Source organism: Embiotoca jacksoni, unplaced genomic scaffold (genome assembly GCF_022577435.1).
Source record: "Embiotoca jacksoni isolate LCO1_2020_lvr unplaced genomic scaffold, fEmbJac1.0.p SCAF_10, whole genome shotgun sequence".
NCBI classification, from domain to species: Eukaryota; Metazoa; Chordata; class Actinopteri; family Embiotocidae; genus Embiotoca; species Embiotoca jacksoni.
In genome coordinates, this window is record NW_027185230.1 from 1,837,018 (window position 1) to 1,854,598 (window position 17,581).

At 39.9% G+C, this 17,581-nt stretch overlaps 1 protein-coding gene across 4 annotated transcripts in view; it reads left to right on the top strand.

The window, feature by feature from the left end:
* cacna1bb (calcium channel, voltage-dependent, N type, alpha 1B subunit, b) overlaps window positions 1–17,581 on the top strand; it is a 173,463-nt gene that overhangs the window by 69,430 nt on the left and 86,452 nt on the right. For 3 of the 4 annotated variants that reach the window (XM_069161397.1, XM_069161406.1, XM_069161424.1), the window contains exons 6-8: window positions 12,467–12,570; window positions 14,989–15,104; window positions 15,211–15,300. In XM_069161397.1, coding sequence (XP_069017498.1) covers window positions 12,467–12,570; window positions 14,989–15,104; window positions 15,211–15,300 — 310 coding nt within the window. The remainder of the gene's footprint in view (window positions 1–12,466; window positions 12,571–14,988; window positions 15,105–15,210; window positions 15,301–17,581) is intronic. The other variant, XM_069161415.1, reaches the window with a different exon arrangement.

Consider the following 17,581-nt stretch of genomic DNA (forward strand, 5'->3'; position numbering starts at 1 on the left):
GTACAATTAGAAAGAGTGACAAAGTCCGTACAGAGAAGGGCTGGGGGTGGTTGGATGAAACAGACACAGGACTTTCAAATGAGAAAACAGTTTTGGAGTCTGAGAGGGCATTTGGAAAAAAAAAAAAAAGCAAATAAGTCACTTGTCTAACGTAATGTATTTAACTTGCGTAACAAATGTAAAGTAACATAAATGTCATACATTATGTTACTTATGTAAAATGACTTATTTTAACCCAAACAATATTCTCTTCCTAACGCTCATCATGTAACTTTGGTTCCTAAACCTAACCATATTGCAATCCTGTCACAAACCTAACAACGTAGCTTCCGGTGCTTAAGTCTATGAGAGACCTTGAGACACCACAAGACCAACTCAAGTCCTGACACGTGTTGAAATCCATCCTCAGTGAAGTCATTACACCCAACAAGAGAGGCTGGGAGGGAGAGAGTGTCCCAAAAAGAATCAGTGCTCTGTCTTAATGTTAGAAACATCATGTGAGCAGAGGAAACGGAAAGGCAGCGCAGATGAAGAGAGATTTCAGATTATGCTAATGATCATAATGTTGCCAGCTGCTGCAAAGCTGTGCTTTTGACTCGAGAAAAATATCCTCGTCTTTAGCGGCTAAACCACACGGTGGATGTTACTGATATGAAACTCTACAACTGGAGGCCAGATTAAGATGGAAGATGGATTCAGAAAAGTTTACACCCATGCAAAAAAAAAAACCCAATAAGTATTATACTTCCAATTTATTGTATTTTTTCTTGGTTCCCCTTCAAATATCCTCTCTCCCGTTGGGATGATGAAAGCCAGTTTTCAAGGTGAAAATTATCTTAATAAGAGGGCAGGATCACACTCTGGGCTTGATTTACTAAAAGTTTGCGTGTGTAAAATCCCGTGTAAACTCCACACCACCTGCAAAAAAATGTCCAAGCAGATCTACTAACGACGTGCAGTGAGGATTGCATCTTTCAAATGTGCAGTTTAACACACGTTGTCCATTTTGCGTATTTGCCTGCATGCATATTTAATATTGGGTGTTTCTGCTTGAAGGTGCAAAATACTGGGAGGGAACATGTAAATACATACATTTAGCACCCGCAACGATATTTACTAAACCTGAAAGTAGAAACAGGAGAAGTGATTGTGTATTTTAGTACGACTGAAAGGAACGTATTAATCAGGTGCACAAATCTGGAGATACAGCTGCTCTTATTGTGGTGAGAAGGAGACGCAGGAAACTAAAGAATACGTAGAGAACGTGGTTTTACACCCGTGGAAAAAAAATGTAGATGACAGAGGGAAAAATTATTCAGACTTATCGTTTGTCCAGCGATGACATTTCTGAGTTATTGAATGAACTGAATGATGATTGACAGCCAATAACAAGGAGGAGCCACAAAATACTAGCAATGTCCAAACTTCTTCCGATGCAGCACTTTCCTGCCTCTGGGTCATTCCAGCGTGTCGCTGCTTGGATATCCCACCCAGTCCCGTTATTCAGGTGTGCTGTCACAGGTCCTGAATGTGTCCAGCAGAATTCACAGGCATGCTATAGGTTTCATCAGGCTCACGAGCACTCGCGATGCTCCTCACAGAAAGATCTGGACCTGCTGATTGTTGTTTGTTCGAGGATCTCATCCAACGCCCCTCCTCTTATATTTACCATATATTTATTATTAAGCCTTTTTTTCACCTTTTTATTTTTCCCACAGCATTGACTTCCTTACTGATAATCTCCTATATAGCGTTTTGTTCTTATTATATTTATATTTCTTAATTTCAATGGGATCAGATTTCCTTTTCCTTTTGCGGTCGTTCTGTGTTTTTCATGGCTGGAATCACTTTAACACACGCAAACCCTTCATTTAAATACAGCGATTTGCACCTGATTTCAAAGACCCAATTACTCTCAGTAAATCACCTGCAAAGCCGATGCAAAAAAATTTGCAAACTTTTGGAAGGAACACGCAATTTAGTACCTTTTATTTGAGATCTTAGTAAATCAGGCCCCTTGTCTTGACATGTGTCATCTTTTAATAGTACAGAGTTGTTTCTCATGTGTTTCTCATATATAGTCTGAATGGCCATGTGGCCACCAACAGGACATGCCATATTGTTTATTTTTCAGTGAAAATAATTTTCACCTTAAGATCACATTTTAGATACTGTTGACATGATAACAACTAGATCAGATCTGCATTCTCTCACTGTAATGCCGTTGCAGCCTGCTTTGGTCAAGGTTGTTTAATAATTTACACAAAGGTTGGGAAGTGGTTGTGATTATGATTGAAGAATATCTGCTCAGTTACAGTCAGGGCAACATCATAGTCAAGGTTAAAACAAAACAGTGTTCTCTGTCAGTAGTTAACAGGAAACCAACAGCAGTCTTCTGTGTAAAAGTTGGACATTAAAAGTTCCCCTGCAGTTTGGCAGTGGAGTTGCATTGTGGGTAATGTACTTTTGCTTGGAGCTTCAGGTGTGTTAAGGTACTAGTGTGCAGTCCCAAGTAAAGATGAGGGGTGGGCATCCCTTTTTTCTCTCGACACGTCCAGTTGTTTTGTTATTGTTTGTTTGTTTGTTTTTCAAACATTGAAGGCTTCAGCCCCAACTGATGTTGATTTATGTGATGTCACGTATTCATGATATTTTGCACGATGGAGCTACAAAAAGCTCTCCAACATTTTTCTCACATTATATTGTAGAAACACACTTTGATGGGGGCTTCATTTGGTCGAGTTCCCCTTTAAACATTGGCTGCTTTTGGCACGTGAATACATTTTCTGTGTGTACATAGTGCACACCAAAATCTTTCTTAAACCCTCATCACTTTTGTAGCTAAGGAGCATCAGAGTCCCTTTCAAGCTGAGATAGGAGATCACAAGTCTGTTTGAATAACGCATCTGCTGAAATTATAATACAGTAGAGACCCGACCTGATGATTGATTGGTGAGGGCACATACGACATGGGCAGCATTCCCTGGCTCAACTCCCTAGACAGACCTTTGCTGCACCCTTGTGAACATTTAGCAAAAATCATTAGGAGTTATGAGTCAAATCATGAATATAAGTGATGCAGGTTTTTCCATAGATTTGTGTATCTTACTTTATCTTGTAAATCTAATATTAATATTCAAAATTCTCACAAAGAATCAAGTTATATGGGAAAAGATATAAAAAGCAGATGATAAAAACTTTAACAATAATGCTGTGACAGTAATCCACAAAAGACAGCAGAGTACTGCGTTGGTTCACACTATGCATGCTGCTTTAGCTCGGAGCCATTCGGTGGAGAAGTGACACTGTTGTTGCAGCAGCAGGATGTGTGGGTGGTTTCTCAGCGTTGATAATGTGGCAATCTTCATTTCATGGCTTGTGATTTTATTACATTTCCTCTGTCTCTTCTGGCGACCCAATGGCTGCCGTCAAATTAGAGGCGACCCTAATTACCTCTGCTGTGTCATGTTCCGACTCCACACTGAAAAACATTTATTCATAATTACATCACATCACATGGGAGATTTGAAATTTCTTTTTTTTTCGTCAGTGCTCCTCTGACTGGTTTGATGTGGGTGGGGTTCTGGTGTAGAAAGGTGATGTCATATATTGCTATGCACCGATCAGAATTTAACAATCCTCCTGTTAAAGATCTTAATTTTATACTTTCAGAGAAAAGAAAGGCACCAGTTCTTGTTTTTCAATATTTTTACAATATCAATATTTATTGATTTACTGTACTGACTGAAGTCTTGCCTTGCTGCATCCTTTGATTGAGATGTGACTTTGAGTGGTTAAATGTGTGTGTGCGATGCGCTGGGTCACAAGCACCTCTCCCTCTCTCTTCATTAGAGGTATGTGAGTCCCAAAGGCGGGTGCACTTTGGCCTTGTCAGGACGTCTCGTGCTGAGTGTTACACTGCTTGACAAATTCCAGAAAAATAGAGTGTGAATCCTCGTAGTTAACCGGAGAGTCGATATCAAAGAAAAAATACTGATGTTATCAAGTTCAGCTGAGTGTGTTCATGCGTGATGTTTTTTTTAATTTTTAATTTCAGAAGTATTAAAGTACAGTGTGAAGCAATTAAGTGAGACATTCCATCATTATGTATTTGGTATCAACCATTTTTTGGCAAAGGGGAAAAGGAGGTGCAAAACAAGCTGACACAGCCAAACTTTATCTTAATAACGATCGAAGCACACGATCTAAAGCTTACGGCACACATGTAGGGTGTGTTCAAATCCACTTTTGCTAATTTAACAGCAGATAATCTGAGGCTAAAGTAAGGCACATGGTTCATAGGGGTGGTACTTCATTTCTGAATGAATCATAGTTGTGTTCTGGGCGAATCATGAAAAACATCATGGTGGGGCAGTGGGCAGCACTGTCGCCTAACAGCAAGAAGGTTCTGGGTTTGAACCTCGGGGTGGGCAGGCTCCAAACCTTAGCTGGGGCGGGGGCTTTTCTGTATGGGGTAAGCATGTTCTTCTGGTCTGCGTGGGTTCTCTCTGGGTCCTCCGGCCTTCTCCCACCATCCCCTGCCTCTGCCCCAAAGTCAGCTGGGATAGGCTCCAGCCCGCTGTGTACAGGATAAAGCTGGTATAGATAATGCATGGATGGATGGAATAAATGAATCAGAGTGTTATTAACTGCTTCCTTAAAAACCCAGGTGTGTTTGCACCTTGGTGTATTACAATTATAATGGAGAATTTTCCACATAGAAGGAAAGAGCGCTCCTCTGCAGAGGAAACAGATCTGCTTGTGTGCAGATTGAGCAGATTGATGTTCACATTAATAATCTTTCACACTGTAATCTTTTTATTTTTAATCTTTTGAGTGTTTGTGCTGCTGCAGGTCCCCGTGTGTGTAACAAGCAGAGTGCATGTGTGTTGTGCACCCGCCTACAGCATGTAGGTGCATATCACTGTCTTAATAATGCACCCATAAAATAATAGTAAAATACTGCACCGTTGGCTTAAGATCAGGTGTTTGTAAGTCTCTCACCCAATCCCGTACCATCTGACTCACAAAAGTGATGCATTAAATTTACAAATGTACCTTTGTTATTTAAACAGCGTGGGGGCTTGACAGGAAAATGATATCTGCTTTGGTCTGAAACTACAAATGGCACTTGAATAGAGATCAGCACTGCTTTGCGCCAGGTGTAAGATAGAGTCCACAGAGAAACATGACCATTCATTTGGAGCCATGTCTCCCCCTGATGAATTCCAGTTCTTTATCAGTCTCCTTAGAAAAATATGTGTCTCTCTTGATGTAAGTGTTTCAATTTCTTCACGCGCTAATGGTCTGTCTGCTCTCTGATGTTGGGCAGCAGCCTGTCGCTGGAAATAAAGAGTGAACTGTTCAGTAAAAGTGCCATAGAAACCAAAACTTTCAGCAAAGTGGGAAACAATCACACACCATGTGATTAATTGTTTAGTACACAAATTAGGGGAGTTCAAAGTTCTAGTATCTGTTAGATAAGAAAGTGTTAAATAGTAACACAATAATGAAGTAGCATTGTAGGAAATGCATGATCACACAATAAGTGAGTCGAATTTTTGGGGAATTTGTGGACTTGTTTCAAATTGCTACTTATGATATAGAACTGTTACCACTGCAGTGAAAGACCTTTCAAAGTCTTAGTCTGGATACCATCACTGGCTGCTTTAATGTGAAAGGAACTGTGTCCACATTTAAGTGGTCAGCCTTTTGAACTTCAACTGCCTGATTAAATATTCCTAAAATTAGCTTGCAACAAATTAATTCATGTCACTAGAGAACAATAGTCGACTCTTAGAGAGATGATATAAGCTTTGAATTCCGTTAAACCAGAAAGTTTTTATGATGTGCAGTATTCTTCTTCTTTGTGAAGACCTTTTGCTCTGTGCCACCAGAGCTGTTGAGCACAGTCACTTCTGCTTGTTGTGAATGTTTCAGGGCTGTAAGGAGCTGCTGAATTGATTCAGAGTGGCCGTCTTCATTTCAGCAGGCTTTCCTCGTGTGTGTGTGTGTGTGTGTGTGTGTGTGTGTGTGTGTGTGTGTGTGTGTGTGTGTGTGTGTGTGTGTGTGTGTGTGTGTGCGTGTGTGTGTGTGTGTGAGAGTGGGAGTACACTGTCACCCCGCAACTGCATGATGCATGACTCCAAATTTTGTGGCAGCTTTTGCTTCTTCCTCGCTGATCATTCAGAGGAGTCAGCCAGCGATGACTCATGGGAATAACAGAGGTGGAATAACGATATCAAGTGAACTCATAAAAAACATCAAACTCAGTGTGTATAAGTCATTACACAAAGGTTGTTTTTAGACAGCAACAAAATGTAGGATGTGAGCACGACCTGCTGAGGCAAAACAAGGCAAGTTTACTTGGATAGCACATACAATGAAATTCAGAATGCTTTACATAAGACAGAACAGACATGAAGAAAATACTCACTAAGCAAAATAGAAAGATAAAAGAGGAAGGTGCTTAAATAAATGGCACTACGCCCCTGGTTTAAACAGAGCGAGACAGAGAATAAAAGTGCAAATCTGGTGGCTGGATGAATGCATACTGCACATGTGCACCAGAAACAAACATTTGCAGAGGCAGCCAACCTCCGATTTAGCCCCGATGCTAACTGTAACTCTTAACTTGAACTCTTCTAGACTTTCCAAACGTCATCAGACCAACTGGATCCGCTAGCGAAACGAGTCATATTGGGGCAATTGTGATGCCTTTTATTTGAGTTATCCATTCATCCACAGTTTATCCACTGTTTTACAGCTGCAACAGTAGCCTGTAGGTGTCGATGGGGTATTTGTAATTACTCTCACTGTCGGTTTAACATTTTTTTGTGCAAACAGAAAAGTTAAAGCCTGAATGTCAAACTGAGAATTATCCGCAGACAGTAAATAGAACTTATCTGGGAATTTTACTGCAGATATTTGATGCACAAAAGTAATTCTCTATGTTTAGTTGTGACACCAATGATATTAAGTTGACATGTTGAAGATGACCTGAGAGGTCTGGATGGTTTATAGCCCAGCAGCACATCAGTGTTTTTTTGTCCCTAAATCATTCAGTGTCTCTGCTGAGATGGAAAAATATTGATAAATTCTCAAGGTTCTAATGGGCTGATTTGATAATTATCTCGGTGATAGGACCCAAACACACGACAAATGGAGGCAGGAGGTTTAATCGAATAAAGGCTTTACTGAAAGAAGTGAGGCAGGGTTACAAACCAAGCAGACTTAAAGCTCTTCTCACAAAAAAAAAACAAAAAAAAAAACCCTGGAGCAAGATTACAAACAGGCAAGTCCAAAAACACACAAACATATACTCCAAACAGGGACACGAGAAAAACAAATCGGGCACAGGGACTGAAACAGGGCGCAAGAACAGACAAAGAAGCAGACGGGACGAGGAGAGTGACATGACAAACTGATCACGAGTGGGGGAGAAGGCGGAGTAGATGTGCTGCAGGGCTACATGAGAGGATTGGCTGCAGGTGTGCTGACAGGGAGCAGGAGGGTTAATTGGAGATAGTCCTGCAGGAGAACAAGGATTCACACCCGATGGGAGACAGGAAGAGGAAAACACCGGGGAAAACAAAACAATACAATCTTTAACTAGATGTTCAAATTTAGAGTCCATGATGGCACCAGGAGCCCCGGGTTGGTTTCTCATGAGTTGATAGTGCCACCAGTGTAAGTCATGTGTGTTTTTCTTTAGAGTCTGGCATTTGCCTTTTTCTGTTCTTCTATTCTTGCTTTCTGAATCCGTTTCACAAGGACATTTAACTGAAACTGATTCGGGATTTGGGTGTTTGCCAAAAAAACTAAAAAGTCGGTCATCATCATGATTTTTTTTTTCTGCGTGTGTATTTTGATAGAGGCCCTATAACCTGAGCAGTTTCTCTAAATAAATAGAAATCTTCCTCATTATACTCTTAACTAAGTTTTACTCAAATATTAGTCTTTCTTCATATTATAATTAATGAACATATGGTGTCATTAGAAGTACCCTGCTACAGGCAACATAGTGCATCAGCAGTTTTGTAATGAACTGAGTATAGCCACTGGCCTCGGTTGCCATATGCCCTGTCTTAACTCTCATGAGCACGCAATGAGGTTTAATCTCATTGCATAGCTCCATACACAGTGCAGTTAAAGGTGGAGGCAACTAATCAGACCGTGCATAGAAATGACACATACGCACAGCCTTCATTCTTACATTTAGAGTTTAATTTCAAAACCAGTGTCACTTTCTGCATTTTAAAATTCGTTCACCTTAATTTACAAAAAACAGTAAAGTTTCATATGAAAACAGTTTTTGACCTCTGCCACCTCAGAGATTGTATTTGCTCTAGAATATACAGAAAATCATATTTCTTTTCTGTTTTCAATTTATATTGAATCTGGGCCTATATAAATATATAAATTACATGTAGATGGAACCGCAGATGTGTTTGCTTGATGGTGCCAGAGGCTGTTTGTTATATAGAATACTGTATCACACCCTCCATCCAGAAGTGACATATGATAGATTGAAGTGATGGATGTCCTTCCACAATGCCCAGAGGCCATCATACAGGTCCTTCTTTTTCTTTTCTTTTCTTTTCTTTTCTTTTCTTTTCTTTTCTTTTCTTTTCTTTTCTTTTGTAATTCCCAGAATAGATGTCACATCACAAAATATTCATAGCTTGTGGTATTTCACAACCTGCATGACATGAAATGTGATTGTCCAAGAGGGAGAAATATTCAGGATCAGGAATGTCAACAACAATGGCATTCCTAGTGCCATTGAGCATTTTATAGATGTCTAACTGAATGTGAAACGGCCAAAAATAATTACAATGAAAACTATATATTCTGGTCTTGACATTAGATAAAACATCAAATCAGCATGGACAACATTTTGTACAGCTTCTTCTGTATGGTCAAGCTCAGTCTGACTGCACGAGATCAACAGTATTTCAAGATATTAACACAGGCTGTTTATGTCCTCAGTCAAAGAGACACTTTGTTCTTTTGATAAAGTAAATAATACAGGTCCTCCTGGCAACAAGCACAACTCGGTATTAGAAAGAGAAAAGGAAAACTATGGAAACAATACACAACTTAATATTAAAATATTTCAAAATAACAGCAACTCAATCCAGAGTCATACATGTCATACAGAATCAGGTGTGCCTCAGTTTAGCGTGTTCAACTTCTTAAATCTGAGAGATCCTGCGAACTCTGGGCCTCCACTACAGAAGCCCTGCTGAGTTTCAGAATCTGAAATCCATTTGCACCAGCGCAACCAAGCTCAACCCTTCTGCCTATGCAGCCAGCTGAGGGATCAAGACCGTGTCATCAGGGGAGGATAGACTTCCCTTCTCGCTGGCTAACTCCGGGAGTGAAAGCTGACGCAACGGAGTGCATTGCCACTTCATATTCTCCTGCTCAGCAGGCCTCCCAGGTTCCCCAGAGAGAGAAGCATGATACTAACTGCTGCTACTGCAAACAGAAAAGATGACTGCATGTTACCAGATTTTGAGCACAGCCATAAAATAAGCCTTATATCCTTTTTACACACATGATTAGAATGAAAGGGAAAACCTTAGGTCTGCATGTGATTTTGAGAGTACATTTCTGACCACTGGGGGGCCCAACAATAAGCTACAAACACTGACATATTACCACTAGATATGGCTGACATATTAGCAAACAGTTGGCTGTTTACACATCTAGCAGACAAGCAGCATTATCATCTATTCTGTGTTTCTGTGTTCCAGTCCAATATTCACTCTGCCTTTAACTCAGTTTTTGCCTCCAACACAGACTGTATATACACAATAGATGTGAAGCCAGGGCAGAATTGTCTTAAAGTGCAATACCACTGAGGGCCACTAGGGGCTGGCTAAAAAAACAACAACAACAACAACAACAAAAAAACCTCTGCCTTCAAAACACTCCCACTCAACAAGGTTGAACAACTGATGGAATTCAAAGTCAATTAAATGTTTTCCACAATCATTATGGTGTCATTAATTAAATTCACTCTGTTATCAGTGTGCTGGTGGTCCTTCCTAAAATAATTCAATCATCAATTAGATAATAGACCTCAAAGAGTAGTATGTTTGAAGGCGTGTCTGGTTTGATTGAGTGCACTCAGGTTGGTAGTATAGGTGGGCGGGCATAGTGTCTCTGATTAGTTCGCATTGGTTCTCATGTTAGTTTTTTCCTTGTGCTTCTAAGCTTTATGTTGGCTGGTTAGCTTCAGCTTCTTACCTAACCTTTCATCTCACTCAGAAAAAGCAAAAAACCTAATTTCCTACAATATCCAACTATAACTTTAAGCTTTATTGAAGTGAATTCATTTGAGAGGGAGAGAGAAGATGAAAGGGCGTTCATGTAACATTCATACGAAGAGAGGTGGACAGCAAGAGGCAGAGATGCAGAGAAAGACATGAGGATTGAGTGATGAGATGATGAGACAGTGATGAAATGCTGGAAATGTAGAGAAAGAAATGATGCCAAGCAATACAGGGAAGCTTCTGTCAGCCATTTATCCTGTTGTGTGGGTGGCTGTCTCTCCGCCAGCCGAGACGGAGGGTGTGCTACCGTACATTTGTGTGCATTCATCTCACATTCTCTGCTGCATTATATAGATCTCCAGCCTGCTGAATCAGCCGCCCTGAAACTCCCATCACAATTACAGCCAGCGTGTGGCAGCGCTCCGACACTGACGTCTGCAGAATGTCACTGTGCTTCACAAAGCTCATCAGTCCGCAGGTCGGTCCCCTGCTAACAAGCCGCTATGTGGCAGCGCTCTCAGACACGGAGGGTGCTGATTTCAAGTATCGTCATTAGCCCTGGTTTAGCGCCATCACTACAGAAGCACAGTCATTTTTGGAAAAGTGAAGCCTGCGCTTTTTGAAGCCAGCACCTAGTGGCCCTTGGTGGTATTGCATGTCAAGGCACTTCTGCATTGGCTTCATTTTTTAGATCTGGAAGTTACGTCCACTTTTACATACAGTCTACGATACCACGAGTAATACTGTACATGTACCACATTTTGGGAATCACTGTTGTTGTGTCTCCAGCTTTGTGGCAACAGTTTGTGTTTGGCTAATTACTATTTCAACATGTCACTGCCAGTGAGCACAAAGCCAAGAGACAGTTTGATATGGAGAGCTTGCACAGGCCCTGATCTTAACTGAACAAGCCTGACACCAGAAGAGTGGATGCTGTTATAGCAGCGGATTAATGGTGCGTTCAACAATCACATGTTTCAGTATCCATGTGCTTTGTTTGGATGTCCACATACGCAGTGTACTAACACTGGTGAATAGTGTGCTCCTGTTTGTGCTGATGGCGAGCTAAAGGCAACAGTGTGTGTGTGTGTGTGTGTGTGTGTGTGTGTGTGTGTGTGTGTGTGTGTGTGTGTGTATTTACTGTATATGAAAGTGTAGTCATTTAATAACTCTAAAGCCATGACAGCTTGTATTGGAAGACTCTATGTGGGAACAATATATTTGAAATAGATGTTTCTGTTTTGCAGTGATAGAGGAATAAGTTATTTCCTGGTGGGACTTGGTGGGTTGTTGTTTTTCTAGCAAGCTCACTGAGAAGACCGAGACTTTTATTGTGTTTGGCAAATTGAAAAGTTGGCAACATTTTTCTAATGAGACATGTTGGCAAAATATTTTGTTCAGTCAGCCAAAGAAGTGAAAAGCAAACATTTCTTTTCACATCTGTGGATGGGAAATGGGAGGTTTTCATTCGCTGTCGTGTGGTTCATTCAAAACCAAACATCATCCAATCAACATTTCTATTTTAACTGGTTTCACGCTCCATGTTTTTGTTTTATTTACCAGCACTCAGGAGGAAATTAAATGTCAAATGGGAAGATGAATGCTTTTATAAGAAGTATTCCCACTACAGGTGTAAACTTAGTTTTCACATTCCTGATGTATCTAAAGAATCAGTGTGGATTTAGGAGGATCTTTTGGCATAATATTAATAACTGTGCATTAGTGTATAATCACCTGAAACTAAGAATTAGCCCTTAATATCTACAGTATATAGGCAGCAGGTCCTCTTCCATGTAGCCCACCATGTTTCTACTGCAGCCCAGTAGGGACAAACCTAACAGTGACAATAAAAGATGGTCATTCACAATTTTTGCAAGTTTCATGGCTGTTGTAGAGTCTCTTGCATGCTCAGGAGGGGAGGGTGTGGTGAGGGGTGGTCAGTTGGTAGCGATCTGCAACATCACCTCAAGATGCCAATAAATCCCGCACAGTGCTCCTGTATTATTAAGATGTGATCAAAACATAAAAATTGTACTTGTGGCTCCACTTAGTCCCCCCACGATCTAATTAAAAGTGTAATAAATAGATTGTGTATCTTACAATGCTATGCAGTAAACCTAATTCCTTATTTGTGCAAGATGTAATTTGTTTTTCTGATTTGTTGTCTGTGTTTGTGTGTCCAGACCAATGATGTCGTAGGAAACACCTGGAACTGGCTCTACTTCATCCCTCTTATCATCATCGGCTCATTCTTCATGCTCAATTTGGTGCTCGGTGTCCTATCAGGGTAAGTCATAATAAATCCACATATTCCAGGTCTGCTGAAAGGATCACAGGACATGTAACAGAGGTTAATTACAAACCAGATTTAGTCATTATGCATCTTCATTTGTCCATGTTATAATCCTGGAAGGTGTTTGTGTTGCGTTTGTATATTAAATGTGTAATGTGATAATCTTGGGAAAGGATGGATTTAATAATTGCTCTGAAAACAGTGCAAAGTTTACAAATGTTCTTTTTTAAAAATTCTTAAATACTCTCTTCTAGATAATAAGATATAATAAAGTTATCTTATGTTTTATGAGAAATTGATGAATTGAAAAGGAATTGAGTAAATCAACAGATTATTCCCCCTCTCTTATCTATCATCTATCGCCTCTCCTTTTTGCTTTGTTCCTCTCATTGTCTTTCCTGGAGCCATCCTTTGTGTCTGTGGCTTTAATCATCCCGGTCCTCTGTGCTCTTGGATCTGATGTCTGTCCATCTCATTGTGTCTGCAGTCACAAAGAGCCTCTTCTCACCTGCTGTGACTCACAGCCTCTTGTCTCAGCGAAACCTTAATGAAAGCTAACATGTGCATGATCATTAGTCTGGAGGTCATGTGAAACTTGCTGCTGAAGGAGGAGCTGTTTGTTCGTGGAGAGAAAAACTGTATTCCAAGAAGGGCGTGCTTTTCTTTTAGTTCACTCCCTTTCTTGCACAAGTATTTCCACCTCATGTTCCAGCAACATTTTTACTGTCATGTTTTGTAAAAGATTTCATCATCTTGGTATTAATGGAACCACTTTGGACAACTTTGTCAATAATACATTTCATATCACAGATCTGATTCTTCTGATTAGTGAAAGATGTTAGATCATTTAGTAGTATTAGTAGTCTTATTAGGGCTGGATGATATTATGATATTAAATGTAAGATGATGCAAACCAGCCAGCGGGCCGTTATCTTAGCATAGCATAAAGAGTAGGGGGATGCAGCTAGCTTGGCTACCTAAGGTGGCAAAATCCCTCTACCAGCACTGCCTACCTACCTTAACATGTTGAAGTAATCTTACTTGGTAAATTACTTGGTAAAACTGATTTCATATTCAACACAAAGACATGAGAGTTGTATGAGTCCTGAAAAATCAATATAACGCTTAATGTAAAATGGGATGTACTGTGATAAGACCTGTACAGTGCTTGAAGTGGAAAAAACAGGTACCAGTATTCCCCTTTATTTACATGTTGACATGTTTATCAGCTGCTTTCAGTAACAACATACATTTCTTTAATACAGTGGAGAACCAGTTCAATTATGATGGTAACAGGACTGGGTCCTAGTGTTTGGCTGGACTGTGTATGAAACATTAGATAGCTTTAAATTTGAAATAAGGGTTTTGATTTGAAACAGTTGCAGGAAGTGGCAAAATTTGGCCAACAAATGGGGACTTCAGACATTTTCTCATCAGAACTCTGGAGAAACAGATCCAGGACAATGTTTAGAGTTCAGAAAAGGCAGGCATTCAGTCATAATTAATGAACACACATCACATTAATGATGAATAAGATGTTTACATACTTACAATACATTCTGTAAACTGAATTGAAACTGCAATTGTTTTTTCTGATGCTAAAGTTAAATCAACAGGCTTGCTGCCCCTGGCCTGCATTCAGTACTGGTTGGGTAGGACTTTCAAAGCTCACTGTGTCGTCATCTGAGTCTGTTCTTGTTGCCTTTGGAGTCAGGCAAAAATTATTGTAAGGTTAATGTTAACTGACTGAGACTAGCCACCAACAGAAAAAAACAGGCAGGTGAGAATATGAACAGGTGAGTGTTAGTTAGTGCTCCCTGGGTAATGCAGTTTATTTAGAGCCTATTTTGAACCGTTCTGATAACCTGATATGGAGAGGGCAGAACAGAATACCAGCAAGTTGTGAGAAGTTCTGGTGTGCAAGAAAAAGTCACAGTACACCAAAGAGTAAAAAAATGGAAGTGTCAGCATACTGTGTACTATTGAGTAGCTCACTACTGGGTCTGATACATTCGTTCACAGCCGTGTAAAACTATACACCATACCCTGTTTTCCTCTCCATCCACACTTTTCAATGTTCAGAAATTTCTCAAATATATCTTAACTGAGCTATGGTTATGCCAATGGCCGTTTTCCTCTTCCTTTCCCTCAACAGCTGCTCAGCTGTCGTTTCACTCTAATATTTATAATCCCTCCGGTGACTATTTGAAACTCTATTTTATCAAATATCCGCGATGACGTGTCTCCTGTTTGTTGCTGTAAATGTAGATCAATTTCTGTTCACACTGATGTCTGACATGAGCCATGTGCAGGCATAAATGGCAAGACAGAAAAAAAAAAAAAATCTTTAAATCCAAGTTACCACACGTGATTAAATGGTAAATATGTCTATTCAAATGTCCGTTTCAACAGAGAATTTGCCAAAGAGCGAGAGCGTGTGGAGAAGAGGCAGGAGTTCCTGAAGCTTCGCAGGCAGCAGCAGATTGAGCGAGAGCTCACCGGATACTTGGAGTGGATCTGCAAAGCAGGTTAGACTCATCTCTGAAACAGTGTGGGAGCTGGTGTCTGTTGTGTTAAAAACATGACATTGATAGAAAGTCCCTGTTTTCCCACTCTCTCTCTCGCCCGCTGCAGAGGAAGTGCTGCTGGAGGAGGAGGATGAGATTGCAGAGGAGAAGTCCCCACTGGACGGTGCGTGGTACAAGAGGAAACAAAACCTTCCAGGTGAAAACAGGGCTGAGTATCTGGTGCCTGCTTTACCAGGGTCCGTCACCACGGGAGGCCGATGGTAAACCAGGCACAGACAGGTACGCTTCATCATTTCCATCTAAAGATGGATTTTGTGCTGCACATAAGTCATCCCAAACTCCTCAGTCATGAATGTGATCTGGTCCTCTCTTCTCTCTCTGGACATGCTGTACTGGCTTTTCTGATTCCTCTCGTCAGAGAAATGTTAAAAAAGGACAACAAGATGACTGGCAAACATGATGACAGGCCTTCAGGAACTCAACGCACCAGCCAAAAAAAAATTGTCTGGCATGTAACATTGCAACTTGTCATTTGTACAGTTCAGTTTTTGTACAGATTAAATGAGACCAGACAGGAACTGAGCTTTATAGGTGCTGGTGGGCAAAATGTGTTCCCTTTGGACCAAACCACGCTAGTTCTTTTCACTTTTCATGCTAAGCTAGGCCAACTGGCTCCTGGTCCTAGTTTCTAATTAAAAGAACTGTATCATCAAATTCTTGGCAATGAAAAGATAATTAGCTCAGTGCTAAAGAAATTTAACATTCCTTTAAATCAAACTGAATTCCGTGTCTTTGATCGGTTTCCAGGTTTTTGAAAGGCTCACATCATAACACATCAGAATTAAACAACTATTTAACTATCTGAACATCTGTAAACCAAAATATTGAAGTATTTTTGTAAAGCAATTTCACACAGTAGTGTGTACTGTATAAAACCAAAGGAAATTGGACACTCAAATGACAGTGTACACAATATATTTTCCATCTTGATATAATTAAATCTGCCAGTGGTATAAGTCAAAAGGAAGAATATCAAACAAAACTCAATACAATAGTCAGCTGTTCACCTAAATATATTTTGCCTCAGGATAAGTATGGCCATGCACATACATGTTGTAAATTTAGATTTTGACAAGGTGTTTTTCAAACCGTTTTTCCCAAATTATATAAAATCTTACTTTTAATGGATTTCACATAGTGGATCGCAACTGATCTCAAGAATCTAAACTAAACTGTATGAAACATGAAATAAATAGTTAGACTTTTCTTGAAGCAAATAAAAAAGCCCACTTAAAGTTTCTTGTCGTTAATGTCATGATAATCCTGGCAGCAAATGGCTACTGCCCGCGCAAAATAGAAGTTTTACTTTTGTTTTCTGCTCAGTGATGCTCACTGGTTGGGAAGCACTGATTTAATATTACAAATTTCATTAAAAAAAAAACCATAAAAAAAGTGGCTCCTCAGTTTTACATTAAGCCATATGTACAGCTGCAGAATGAGCTGTCTGTATCCAGACCAGTGTAATCATATAATCAGCACCTTTGATTAGCCTGATACTGGAGTGATTGTCATGGTTTCCACTCTGTCTTCTGTTTTTTATTGCAGACAGAGCATACTGTTAGTCAGATCTTTCTCTGTCTCTTGCTCATGATGTCATTCCATAAAGCCTGGTGGGAAGGCAAGGGTTAATTAGTGTGATTTACAGTGATAGTCTGTCTGGATTTGTTAAAGTAAATTCACTATTCTGCGCTCCCCAACACACACACACACACACACACACACACACACACACACACACACACACACACACACACACACACACACACACACACACACACACACACACCCATGTGCCTGTTATGCATTGAACAGACACACACTTCACACACACACACTCATGTTGAGGATTTCAGTAAAGTGACAGCAGCCGGCAGCCCTATTTTCTCAATTAGATACAAATAGAGGATTAAAACGTTGGAGTCCACAGCTGTAGAAGAACCACTCTGATGTTGTTAAAGCAGAAAATATGTGTTTATGCTTCGTCAGTTAAATGACAGGTACGAGTAGTGGAGCAAAGTGTCAATCATACAGGAGCTGTCTCTCTCAGTAGAGGTGATTTTAAAATGCTTTATTCAGAGATGATCGACCCACTTTTTCAAGAAATTGAGGAAATGATCCTTTAGATTTTCTACAACTCAATTTATTGCAAATTTATAAAAGTTCTTTCAAATGTCACATCTTAAAACAAATATAAAATACTTTGTTGCCCACCTTCTCCCTCCCCTTCCGCGCAAACAAAACATACAGAAATGTAATGAGACGAGTGAAATTTGTTTACATTTCTCTTATTTGTAATGACCATGATGTTATTGATTTTTTAAAATGTTTTAATTTTTGTTCTTTTGTTGTTTTTATTTTTGGTGCGAGGGGTAAGGCTTCACTGCAAATATTTCCTTTCCAACTCATTTTTTTTCCAA